The sequence below is a fragment of the Pantherophis guttatus genome, chromosome 3 (genome assembly GCF_059756535.1).
Source record: "Pantherophis guttatus breed Tessera chromosome 3, ASM5975653v1, whole genome shotgun sequence".
In the NCBI taxonomy this organism is placed as follows: domain Eukaryota; kingdom Metazoa; phylum Chordata; class Lepidosauria; order Squamata; family Colubridae; genus Pantherophis; species Pantherophis guttatus.
The window spans coordinates 165,580,042-165,594,317 of NC_142065.1; the positions used below are offsets into that span (position 1 = coordinate 165,580,042).

The 14,276-nt window shown below is 37.3% G+C and overlaps 1 protein-coding gene across 2 annotated transcripts in view; it reads right to left on the reverse strand.

Moving 5' to 3' along the window:
- Positions 1-8,245: 8,245 nt before the first annotated feature.
- SMCHD1 (structural maintenance of chromosomes flexible hinge domain containing 1) overlaps positions 8,246-14,276 on the reverse strand; it is a 97,043-nt gene continuing 91,012 nt past the window's right edge. For both annotated transcript variants that reach the window (XM_034429546.3, XM_034429547.3), the window contains 3 exons: positions 11,627-11,785; positions 9,026-9,137; positions 8,246-8,556 (listed from right to left, as the gene is read on the reverse strand). In XM_034429546.3, coding sequence (XP_034285437.2) covers positions 8,469-8,556; positions 9,026-9,137; positions 11,627-11,785 — 359 coding nt within the window. In that variant the 3' untranslated portion in view covers positions 8,246-8,468. The remainder of the gene's footprint in view (positions 8,557-9,025; positions 9,138-11,626; positions 11,786-14,276) is intronic.

Sequence of the window (14,276 nt, forward strand, 5' to 3'; positions counted from 1 at the left end):
GCTCACGGAGCCTTTGTCCGGAGGCCTCTTTAATCTCTCTCTCTCTCTCTCTCTCTGCTGGGCAAGGCTTCGCGAGTTTCCGACCAGAAGCAGTTTTAACTTCCAAACTGTTCCCTCCCTGGCCCTTTTCTTTCCATTCAACTGGGGACTGGTTGAACCTTTTTCTTTTCCAAGAATGCTCTTACACAAGGCAGCAAGCACGTCCAAAACAAGCGCTCAGTATGTTTAGGCACTTTAGTAAGCAACTAGACAACCCCTGCCTCCTTGGGATATTGTTTCAGGATGTTGGACATATTCTGTAAGAGAGCCACTTTGAGAAACCTGGGCTCAAAAATTGTTGCCCTGATATGCTATTTTCCCCATTTAAAGGTCACAACAATAACAGTTTTGGTAGTAAATAGGCCAAGAAAATTCTTTATCCTTTAAAGGCATGCATGCACTGCACAATTTATTTTACTGTCATACCTTGAAGATACATCATGGTTCTATTCTGAGATCAGAGTAGGACACATTTCTTTAAAAAAAGTCTAATTATTGTACGGTAATAATCTGCAAACTCTTGCACAGTCACAAGACCTCTCACTTAAAGAAATCTCATCAATCATCTGCTTTTACACCAAATACAAAGTTACTGAACAAAAGCAAGAAAACTTGTCTAGCTGAATAAGCTTACAACTATATGCTTGTTGACAACAATTTTCACTAGCAATAGCACTTAGATTGCTATAATGCTTCATAGTGCTTTATGGCCCCAAGTGGCTTACAAGAGTCAGCATATTGACCCCAACAATCTGGGATCCTTATTTTACTGACCTTGGAAGGATGGAAGCAATGGTGGGATTCAGCCAGTTCACACCATTTCGGGAGAACTGGTTGCTAACTTTCTGAGCAGTTTGGCAAACTGGTTGTTGGAAGAAATCATTAGGGCAGAGAACCGGTTGTTAAATTACTTGAATCCACCACTGGATGGAAAGATTGGTCAACCTTGAGCTGGTGAGAATTGAATTCCTGGCGGTTGGCAGAATTAGCTTGCAATACTGCATTCTAACCACTGTGCCACCACAGCTGTTCAAAACTTGAAATAAGTCATAACTTCAAATATAACAACAATGTCCTTGGAGGCATGAAAATTACTCTTTCAGATGCAGAAGATGTTTTGAGCATAAATTAGGACACATTTGTAAATTGTGAGGAAATATTTGTTCCACGAATAGCAATTACAGGTAAGCTCCATCTCAACTTGTTTACATTAGTAATTTAAAAGCTAGTTTTTTATCCACCTGAAAGAAAGAACTTGAGAGTTCTACCAAATCATTTGAAAGGCCATGTGTATGCCTTTAATTGAGCTAGAAGTTTTGATGAGGAAAATAGTGGCAGCACAGGCTATAATAAATTGCAGAATGTGCATGTGTTTTTGTTTTGAAAGGAAAAAAAAGAGCACAAATGTGTGAAGTCTGGTAAATGGAACAGCATGTATATAATTAATAATACAATTCCGTACATCTTTAGGTAATATAATAGTATGTTCCCTAGAGTTCAATGGAGCTTACTTGATGGCAAGAATAGAACTGCATCATAGTGTAAATATGTTTTTAAAATTATATATCTTTAATAAATATGAAAGAGGAGGAAAGGAATGAGGAGTTAATGCTGATGTTACTAGCTTGAATAAGCATTTTCCTAAAGTACTAATGTTTGGACATATGTAGATAGAGCATAAATGTGCTAGCCATATTTCATAAATCATGACCAATATAAATGCAATACTGTACTTCCTTGAATTCTTACTGACTTACTGACCAGTCATTCAGTGACTGTTCGGTGTTGCGGAGGGAGGGAGGGAGGGAGGGAGGGAGGGAGAGAGAGAGAGAGAGAGAGAGAGAGGGAGATAGATAGATAGATAGATCATGGCTTTATCAGTTGTGTTACAGGAACCGTTCTATTTTTAATTTACTAAAATTGTCTTTAAAAAGTCCTGCAATGTATATTACTTGTAACAGCTCAAAGAAATCAAGAATGAAAGGAAAGAGGAGTTCTTGGTAAATTCCTTAACATATTTTTTTTTCATCCGGGTGACTCAGGCAGCCATTAAAAAAAAACAGCTACTGGCCAAGAAAGAATTTAGTATTTTTTAAACTTCTCTTTTCTTTCTCTAGCGCCTCTAGAACGTTGTTCCGGAAAGTTTTTTTTCAACTTCCCATTTCCCTTGGATTTCTCATCCAAATACTAAATAGGTCCAATCCTTCCTTAGCTTTTTTGAAATCAGCCAAATGCTTCCATGACAAAGTAATTGCCCAAATCATGTATTTAATGAAGTTCTATGTTCAGTACTGAATGATTAAACATCAATTGTGACTTGGTCAAAATAACAGGAAATACTTCATGCCTGTATATAGAAAACATTTGCTTTGATTTACTATCCCATCAAGTACAATCTGTTTTGGGTTGTGGTGAAAATTATATCCAAATTCCATGATTCTAGATAGCAAACTTTATTGTATAATCAAAGAAAAAGAGAAAATTAATAGTGAAGTATCAATTTTTCCTTGTAGTGGAAGTAATGGAGCATTAAAACAATCAGTTGTTGCGTAAGGATTTTGTTCCCATTATTTAGGGCAGGGGTCAGCAACCTGCGGCTCTGGAGCCGCATGTGGCTCTTTCACCCCTCTGCTGCAGCTCCCTGTCACTCAAAATATGTGTCACAACCACCAATGTGTGATACCCACCAGCACGTGATTTATTGAGCTTCTCAACCCCCAGTAGGCCAACCATGGATAAATCCAAGAAAAGAAAAATTTCAGAAGAAAACAGAATGTTTAATTCAACTACATATGCTAGTTTTGTGGCCACTCAAGAAATAGGCACAGGAAGGGTTTTGTGGCTCCTGGTGTTTTCTTTTCAGTGGGAAACAGGTCCAAATGGCTCTTTGAGTGTTTAAGGTTGCAGACCCCTGACTTAGGGGCATAAGAGAAACTAAACATTGTTTTCTAAAATGTACCTATAGGTAGCCTTCAACTTATATAACTGGTTGCTTTTTCCTTGAAGTTGTCCCAATATGTAGTATAAATAATATACTTAATATTGAACCAACAAGGGTTAATTTGTTCCTTAGAAATATAAATTTTAACATTAAAAGCTACTATCATGCAATTTGAGTGGAAATTTAAATTCACCAAATAATAAAATACAGATGATATTGTTAGTATTTAACTGAGAAATACAGAAAAACAAACATACTGGTAATCCTTGTTTAGCAACTGCCTTGTACAGTGACCATTATGATGGTGATGAAAAAGTAAACTTTATGAGCTTTGCAGGTCTGTAAAGCAAAGGAAAGCTGAACTTTAGGTAGTTCTCAGTTAATCACCATTTGTTCAGCCATTGTTCAAAGTTACAATGGTGCTGAAGGAATTATGATTACCACCAGTCCTCAAGATCTGGCCATACCAACTCCCTTGCAGTTACATGATCACCATCTGAGCACTTGGGAATTGTCTCACACTTACAATGATTGCAGCATCCTGCAATCACATGATCACAATTTTGTTTTATCCTATTTTTTTATAAATAACATCATGAATGTGCATAATTCTACTTCTTCCTCCTATTTTCCCCTCAACAACAATCCTGTGAGAAAGAGTAGTAGCAGCAAATGTCAGAATTTTAATTTTAAATAGGGTAAATATTGATAAATATAACCTCTTTGTGGGGGAGGGGTCTTTCATAATTTTTTAAAATGGGAAGTGGTTCTGAAAGAAAAAAGTTTAAAAAGAGAGGGTCAACCTATTCCCCAATGCAGCTGAAGGCGGGACAAGAATCAATGGATGGAAACTAGAACTAAGAAAAATTTCCTGGCAGTTAGATCAATTAATCAGTGGAATGACTTGCCTACAGAAGTTGTGGATGCTCCAGCACTGGAGCTTTTTAAGAAGAGACTGGATAACCATTTGTTTGAAATGGTATAGTTTCCTGCTTAAGCAGGGAGTTGGACTAGAAGATTGCCTAGGTCCCTTCCTTTGTTATTCTGTACTTCAGTAGAGCACCCTTCATAACCTTGTTAAGTTGTAGAATAGATTACAAGTATAGTTCCCAGAATACCAAACCAATATGTAGCTAGTTGCAGCAGAATGACTGGTGTGCAGGAAATGGTTCTACTGCTTCTTTGTTTATATTAGCAACAGCCTCCATTTTCTATAAAATAATTTAAAAAATAGGATGGTTCCTTTGCATCTTGCCACTTTGTCATCATGCTAAAACATTGTTTTAAACTTTTATTAAATAAACCTATTATTTGGTTGTACAATTTTTAAGCCATTGCCTGTTACTTACAAATCAGAATGATTGGATTCACACAATGTGCTAAGCATTATGACTTAATATGATGTATTTACCCAACCATTCTAAGTTTCCAGTTTATCACAAGTAACCCCTTTATAGATGCAATTACTTCATAAGTGGGGATACCTGTACAATGAATGATGAAACCATTTCATATATATTGAGCCTTACACATTTACATAGCTGTAAAATTTCTAACTGCGTTGTAAAGGAAAATGCATCCATTGGCAGTAGCAAGGCTAAAATAATTATGTCTTGTTGAGTAGAAGTCTGAAGTGTGGATTGCAGCCTTAAATGGCAAACTATCTTTGGAAGACAATCATATGGACTTCATTACTCAACACATTGAAATGTATGACTGTTCAGAATTATTTAGGTTTTTCCTTTTGAGAAATGTCCCTCTAAATTCACATTTAACATGCCTGCCTAAAAAAATTAAATGCATTTAATGAGGAATAATTACAATGCAATACTATAGGTAGAAAACTAATATGTATAAATAGCTCCCTCTTTAAGAGTTTTCCAGTAAAATTGGTCCTTTCCTGTAATCTCTGATCTGCTGGTAAAAATGATTAACCTATAATCTTTCCTTAATTCTAGTATACTTAATGGATTCACAAGCCTAAAAAAAAAGTTCCCTTGAATTCAGACACATAATTCCAGATAGATGGCCTTAGTAGTATAAAAATTATTTCAAAGTCAAGACTCATACCATGCTTTCTGCATGCACACTCATATATTCTGCCATTTTAAGTGTATAATGCTAGGCCACAATCTGTAAAACTGTAAAACTATAGTAAAACCATAAAAGATTTTATTGCAGAATGCAGCCAGTATAGGTGACTGTTATAAATTCATTCTTCCTTTAAATTAAACCAGAATCCTTCCTTGGTATAAAAAAAAAAAAATCTACTGGAAGCACCAATCTTAAGATGCTGCCTTAATGAGAGGGATGGCATGTAAGAGATAACAAGCATGGTCCAAAGGTAGTCTTTATAGAGTAAACAAACATACAACAAAAAGTATGTAATTAAGAGATTTTTGTTTAATACTGCAATTTCAGTCTTTAAATAAAAGAGCTGCAACTTGTAAGAAGAGTCCTTTTTTGATAACAGATGGTAAAAAGAGAACTTCTTCACATAAGAAGATTCTGTGATGTGAATGTTTCACAACCAGATTTTGTGAACTGTTTTATGATTGATTAGTATATATATATATATTATGTGTCTCTTTTTTAGTATCTTTAGGTTTCTTTAATTTACAATTACAATCATTCTGATTATATAAAATAGCAATATACGAACAAATGAACATTTAGTTCAATTACCTATGGCAGTGATGGTGAACCTTTTCGGCACCGAGTGCCCAAACTGGAACGTGTGCCGGAGCCGCAGAAACTCAAAGACCAGCTGGCTGGTGTGCATGTGCATGCCGGCCACCTGGTTTTCTGGTTTCTGGCGCATGTGAGCTGGCTAGCTGGTCTTTGGGTTTCTGGGGCTCCAGCATGCATGAAGATCAGCTGGCCAGTGCGCATATGCGCTCCGGAAACCAGAAGAACAGCTGGCGACGGTGCACGTGCCCACAGAGGGCTCTGCGTGCCACTTCTGGCACATGTGCCATAAGTTCGCCATCACGGATCTATGGACTCAAAGATTCATAGAGTTGGAAGGGATCATTTAGACATCCTCCTGCTCAGTGTAGGAATGCAAATTTAAGTTTCCAGTAGGGAATTTTAGTCTCTAGTATAGGGGTGTCAAACTCAAGGCCTAGGGGCCAGATCCAGCCCGCGAGATACTTAGATCTGGCCCACAGGGCCACCCTAGAAACAGCAAAGGACTGGTCCACAGTGCTTCTGCACGCTAAAATGGGCTCCTGAACTCCGCTTTCAGGGTTGCAGGAGGCTGTGGCAGCTGAAAATGGAGCTTAGGAGCCCTTTTTTGCTGGCAGAGTGCTCAGGACACCACAGGCGCCCCTGAGTGACATCAAACTGGCCACACCTACCCTGGCCACGCCCACCCTGAGGTCAAACACAACCCTAATACGGCCCTCAATGAAATAGAGTTTGACACCCCTACTCTAAAAGGTGTGTGAGAAGCAATACAGATTTGGTTTGATAGAGCAATTTAGAACATGGAGGTAACTTTATTTCATTGAAGCAGAATCACTCAAATTGCCTTGCCAAAGCAGGGCAATTGTCACCTCCTTTATGTCTTCTCCCGTATATAGTCTGTTGGCTTCCTTCTAAAGGAAAGTGCCCAGTCTGTGCTGATTCATAGGTGTAAATTTTTGTAGACAGTCTCCGAGTTATTTTCATCAACCCATTAGATCAAAATGAATTGGAAAGATCTAAGAGAATTTAGATTTCTGTAACAAAGGCACATCTAGAGTAGAATACCTTTGCTGATTTCCAGGACTATTGCTCATGCATTTTTCCTAATTCAATACGAACAAACACTTAATAGTATGACCCAATGTAGCACTGAATCCAGTAATTTTACCTCAATTCTGTACCACTTTACAGTGGTACACCACTGTACCATGAAAATCAACATACTTCACAGAATCACTGAGTACAGTTGTAATTTCCCACTATTAAGTTCTTTAACTTAGGGTAATAAGGTTAATATTTGAAAATTATACCTCCTGAAAAGTCAAACCAGTAATTTTTTTCATAATAATGTAATTGCAATGCAAGAGAAATCAGGGTTTTAAAAAATATTATTAAATTTGACCTTTCCAAGGTAAGACGTTCGACAAATTATCTTTCAGCAGTAAAAGCTCAGAAACACTGACAGAATTTTCCTGTACAGTGAACCTGAAAGTTGGGGGTGAATATGAGGTGCTGACTGAAGTGCCACTTTATGGGCTTCCCAATTGGCAGACTATCAGGGAGTCTGTAGGAAGCGTTGTCAACTCATTAAGTTACTTGGTAACTACTGGAAGAGCACTTGTGGGATCATGTAAGAAGCAGCTGTGGAAGTTTTTTATGATTTTTGTTCTCTTTTCACAGAATTTATTTTTTAACCCACTTTTTCTGTTCATAGTTTCAGAAGAGTACCCTCAAAAAAAGGGAAATAGGAAAAGATGCTCTTCCCGTGACTCAGATCAAAGCCTTCAATAGGTGGATAACTAATATATATATATATATATAGGCTGCCCCAATCTGTATGGTTCTGAATGGCTCCCGACAAACAGGACAGCTCTTACTGCACTAACTTCAGCAGACCAGTAAGGAACTTCTGAATCCTGTGTTTACCCTTGATAAGACCCACAATCAGAAATAAATAAAATCAAACGGTAATGTAAAGAAAATGCTACAATTTGTGAATGGTTTGATGAAAGACTAGAGTAGACCCATAGCATTAGATACCTTGCAAAATTAACTCCAAACTTTACTGTCTGCAAGCTGAGTTGTACCTCTGAGTTGCTCCTGATCCCCAAGAAACAGTTTGGGAACCCCAGATTTAATGCATTCTGTATATTTGCCTTTTCTCTTGTCAGTATAACTGATGAGGATGTACGGTAACCCTAAAAACATTGGAAGTGCTTTAATTACATACGAAAAAGTTGTTTGTTATAACACTGAATGGTTGATGTTAGAGAAAATGAGGATGAACAGGCTTCAAGAATTATTTCATTAAGTTAGAAATATTCATTAACGAGTCTCTTACTGCTATTGTATTAAATAATTGGTAAGGATGTAACATCAACTACTCAATCTTAACAGCACACATAATCTTATTTCAACTATACAAACAGGGAAAGTATTTAGATGCTTTGCACGGCAGAATATTATTATATTCAGTAATATTAGGTTTTTTCTGTTAATAAATATCGTTCATGTTTATGGAGCATGTTTCAATTAAAAATGATAATTTGTTACACATTTATGTACTAGGAAAAGGAATGTCATTCCAAACTTTTATTGTTCATATGTAAAAAACATTGTTATATTTTCATAACTTGAAATGTAATAATTGATACAAAACAAAAATATGATGTTCTATTAAAAAATAAGTCAACTCTTAATAAGAACAATTCATTTATGAATATAAAAGTATCAATGAAAGTAACATTATTTTTGTAGAATATACACATTTCAATATACAATTGTATTTTAACAAATATAATTAATTTATGTCTTCTTTTTTTGGAAATAAATAGTTGCCGTTTCCTGTTCTTTTCTTCATAGGAGAAGATGAATCCCATTCTTCTGAACTATGATTATATGAATAAATTAATTTAAATATTACTAATAATTTAAATTTACTATGTGTATAACTAATTTTTATAATAGGAATATAATTTGTAAATCACAAATGCATATCATTTATGCTAATAACTATTATGAACAAATATATTTCAGATTTAGTATGCATATAATGCTGATCAAACTAAGTATTTTGTAAATAAAGAAAAAATAATAAAGTTATTATTTTTAACATGGCTACTCACTTAGTGGCCTTTTGAAGTTATGGTGGACCCCCGCCTCAAAAGCTGCTTATGACCCATTCCCAAGGTTCTGGCCCCTGCAGTGCCCCCCCTCAATCATTTGCCCTTATGGCCAACTGCAGGGACAGTGCAGCTCCCCCTGCCTATCTTCCCCCCATCTCCCCCACTGGATCCCCACAGGCGCTGGGCCTGTTTTCCACCCCACCAGCCCCTACCCATGACCTAATAGACAAACCTGTGTGGACGTTTTAGTTCTCTTCCTATTTTGGAATCGCTTGGAGCCACGGACAAATCAAGTACTTCCGAAAGAGGTGGTAATTTGTTGCATTGACTTGATGAGGTCATACCTATATAAATAAATCTTAATTTTAATTTCAGAATTTCTGATACCAGATAGCTGCAAGCATCCGAGGGAGGTGGATGGTTCAAAAATGTGAAAAATTAATAAAATAAATAGTGTGTATAAAGTTCTGCGTATTTCAAAAAAACTTGATTATTTACAACTCCACTTGATGCTAAAAGAGGGTATATATTTATGTGAAATTGGCTTGGAAAACACATGTCCCTATAATCAATCTATTACAATTATTTCTAACTCCTGTGCCCAAGCTGGCCCATTCAACCTTCTCCCTTCCCATCTCTTGTATTGATTGAAATAATCATTCTGCTTTGGTTTTTTCCAATAAAGAAAACATATAAGGTGGGAATTGGGCACTCCACTAGATCACCTACAGACATAACACTGTCAGGATGTAATCACTTAAAAACTGTTTTCAAACTGTTCCCTCTGAGAATAAATAGCATTCTGAATTGTAGAAATTGAGACAAGGCTTAGGCTCAGGCCCAGGTCCAGGGCACTGTCTTCCAGACTGCATGAGGAAGAAAACTGAATTTAGCTCTCTAAATTCCAATCTGCCTTCTGAACTCCCATTTCCGGTAGGCCCGAGTCCCATATTCCATGCTTCCCTATCTTGCCTGGTAAGAGTTTTCTGGTACTGTTTCTGTTAATGTTTATGAGTAGCCTTGATCTTGCCAGTTTCAGAGATAAAAGGGGGGGAGGGGGTTACTGCATTTTCCTTTATAACAATTTAATAGAAATCTTCTATTACCCTTTTCTGCTTTTCATTTGTTTTCAGGTTAACTGTACATATACAAATGACTATAAAATTGTGACGATGACAGTTCAATATATTTGATTTCATCCAAATCCAAATATGTATTTTAAAGTAAATCTGTTGCATTGAAAACCCAATTTTTTTGAATACAAAACTATTTTATGGATTATATGGTAAAATAATTATCTTCTAATCCCACCAGTAACATTTTTCCTAATACTGCCAAAAAGGAGGAACTATGGCTTTGATTCAAAGTTTTGTGGAACAAAAATATTAAACTAGATGTTCCAGTAAGCATATTTCTCATTATTCCCCTCAATTTCAAAACCCTTCCACACACTTCGGGAAACTATCTGGCAAAAGTTAGAATATGACAGTGATGGCTGTTAAGTAGAATGATAAACTGGCAAAATTGTTTTTTTGGTTCTTTTCTTCTCCAGAGTAACTCCGAGTAGTCCAATGACAGAAATTGGAACTGGAATTTCCACTGCTAAGCCATGCAGTCATAAAATGTTGACTGCACTACTTAGTGACTGCAATCTCTGCAGGCCCAATTATTGTTAATCAAATTCCATGGCCTTTAGGTGAACAACTTCCTGCTGGTTTCCCATAACCAAAGTTAATGGAAAGCTGGCAGGCAGTTATAAATCCCAAGCTGGTGGCCGGGTTCTATCAGGGGTGCACAGGGATGGAGGGGAGGATTGGAGAGGGTTTACAACAGTGTGAGGAAAGACTCCGAAGAATGCAAGTGGATGTGCAAGAAGTGCAGCGCAGGTTCAAGAGACTGCGAGGGAGTGTGTAAGAGGAGTGACTCGGGGAAGGGGTGAGAGAGTGTGCAAGAAGTGTGATGCAGGATGGGGATGGCATGTGAGTGGCCTGTTTGGCACAAGGACAGAGGGGCTGGGAAGGATGCATGAGTTGGGAAGGCTTAACTTAGCCCAGCAGCTTACAAATTTCCATGTCAGCTTCCCAACTTTCTGGGAAAGGCAGCAGAAAAGGTTGCAAATGATTGTGGAATGCTACAATTAGTCACAAGTGCAAACTGGTTGCCAAGAACCCAAAACATAATCATGTGACCACGGACAGCCAGAACTCAAAAGGATCAGTTGTTCAACACCATTGTAACTTTGAATAATTGTTGAATGAATTGGTTGTAGGTTGAGAATTACCTGTAATGCTCTCTTTCTAAAAGGACACGTAGTCCTCAACTTACAACCACAATTGAGCCCAAAATTTCCATTGCTAAACAAAACAGTTATTAAGTGAGTTTCGCTCCATTTTATGACACTTGCTACAGTTAAGTGAACCACTGCAGTTGTTAAATTAATAACACAATTTTTTATTGAATCTGGCTTTCCCATTGACTTTGCTTGTCAGAAGGTCGCAAAAGATGATCATGTGACCTTGGGACACTACATCTGTCATAAATACATGCCAATTGCCAAGCACCCGAATTCTGATCATATGACCATGGGGAATGCTGCAATGGTTGTATGAAAAACAATCATAAATCACTTTTTTTTAGTGCTGTTGTAATTTTGAATGGTCACCAAACAAATGGTTTGAGGGGTACTTGTATAGAAGGTCTTGTTTGATTCATTAAAACTTGGGGCCTAATTATACATGACTTCTTTATTTATGTTTATACATTTATATTTCATTATATTGGTGTGCCAAAATGCCTTTTAGTAATATATATACGAGTGTCAATACATCCATACCTAATTTCAGGTTTACTAATTCAAGTTGTTGTTCCAGTTCAGCAAGCTCTTCTTTCTTATTTTGCATTTCTGAACTATCAAAGGATTGTAGTTCTTCGTTAAGGTCAGTGTCTACTTTATTAACTTGGAGAAATGCTGCACGGTAGCGCTGAAGGCAATCTAATATATAAAGAAAAAAGATTTATGTATTAATAAAATACAACACTATAATCTGTAATAGTAATTAGCAGAAACAATGAAGTCACTATTGTCATTAAATAAAAGTATTGAAGAATGCTTGATGAATAATTTTGTTCTCTCTGTGTCTCTCTCTCTCTCTCTACACACACACACACACACACACACACACACACACACACACACACACACGCTGGATACCCATGCTTCGCTACGAAACTATGATCGGGCTTGATATTTCGACACTTACAATTACTTAATGAGTAGTTACAATCGGCCTCTCCTCTCCCCTTCTCTCCCTCAGCCTTGCTCCACAGAAGCTTCCCCTATACTATCCCCTTCTCTCCGTCAGGCTTGCTCCACGGAGGCCTGTCCTATGCTATCCCGTTCTCTCCAGAGTTATTTTCAAGTTGGGGGGGGGGACTAGAACATCTAACTAATTAGCATCACAGCGTGTTATAATAATAATATAGGAAATACTAATGCTCTGATGGTCATTTTGAAAAATCCTTTCTTAATGAGCACCTAGAAGCCAAGAGGAACATACTCTTATATATACTCTCTATACATACATACACCATATATATATATATATATATATATATATATATATATATATATATATATATACACACCATTTAGACTTATATACCGCTTCGCAGCCCTCTCTAAGTAGTTACAGAGTCAGCATATTGCCCCCAACAATCTGGGTCATTATTTTACTGACCTTGGAAGGATAGAAGGCTGAGTCAACCTTGAACCTGGTGAGATTCGAACTGCCACATTGCCAGCAGTCAGTATAAGAAAATGCTTTATTTACTAGTGAGCTATCATGTGATGTTTGGGATTCATTCTCCCCCTTCCTCCTTTAAATATAATTAAACTAGAAATTCCTGCTTGAAGGCACCCTGTGTCTTATTTTTCCTAGAGTATGTGTGAAAGGGAATGGGTTGGGGAGAGGGAGAAGTAACAATCTTAAAAACATACTTTTCAACATCTGGCACCTGACAAATCTTTCAACTTTAGATAATACTGTATTTTCCGGCGTATAAGACGACTTTTTAACACATGAAAATCTCAAAAGTCGGGGGTCGTCTTATACGCCGGGTGTCGTTCTCCTGTAACCAGGGAGACCAGCCCGAAAGGCTCTGACGGGCCTTAAATGGCTCTGGCAATCCAAGCTATGAGATCCCAGCTGAGTTGCCTGCTAATCAGGCAACTCAGCTGGGATTGCCAGAGCCATGTAAAAGGAAAAAAGTTTTTTTCCTTTTACATGGCTCTGGCGATCCCAGCTCTGACAATCCCAGCTCTGACGATCCCAGCTGACTTGCCTGCAACTCAGCTTGGATCACCAGAGCCATGTAAACGGAAAAAAGTTTTTTCTTTTTACATAGCTCTGGCGATCCAAGCTCTGACGATCCCAGCTGAGTTGCCTGCTAATCAGGCAACTCAGCTTGGATCGCCAGAGCCATGTAAAAGGAAAAAAGTTTTCCCCTCCAGCTTGCTTACCTTAGCTGCTATTCGCAACGCTTGCCTTGCTTCGCTTGCCTGAATCCATTCCATCAGCAAGCAACTCCCTGCCTGCAATCAAGCAGGCAGGGAGTTGTGGACTTCAACTCCCAGAATTCCTCAGCCAGCAAAGCAAAGCTGGCTGAGGAATTCTGGGAGTTGAAGTCTACAAGTCTTAAAGTTGCCAAGGTTGGAGACCCCTGTTCTATTGGGTAAGTTTTTTTCCCCTTTGGGAGCTTTTAAAAAAATAGTTAATTGGGGTTTTTTTTAGTTGTTCTTTTTTAGACCTAGCCATTTAAAGTTTAGGAAGTTTTAAATTTAGCTTTCATATAAAAATAAAAATAAAATAAAATAAAATAATATTTGTGCAGCTTTCTGAGATTTAGTGTGTTTCTGTAGTGTTTCACTCTAACTACACAAACACACAAAATTTCACAAAGCTGTATGTGGAATTTTGTGTGTGTAAAGTGCGAAAGGTTTTTTTTGGGCTTTTTGTGGCTGTGTGAAGTTCCTGCTTGTTGCAGGGGCCATTTTGGGTCTAGCACAGCTGCTTTTACATTGTGGTGAGCCAGTTGATGTTTTTTAATTTTTATTTGGTGTGCGTTGGAAGAGGGGTAGTCTTATATGGCGAGTATAGCCCAAATCCTATATTTTAACAGGAAAAGTCGGGGGTCGTTTTATAAGCCCAGTTGTCTTATACACCGGAAAATACAGTATTTGTATATAATCCTTGTTCCTTTCCTAAAATGCTTTTCTAAATGTAGAAAAAAAAATGTGCTAAATTAAGAGCAGTGGACTTCTTATTCTACATCATTGCATAGCAAAAATCAAAATAATTTTATACATTGAAGATACAATAAAATGTACATTACTCTATAATGGTTTTTTAATGGCTGCAATGTACAACATATTGGAAACCAGTTAAAACTTCTATTTCGTTAGTTTAATATACAATAATAGCAGC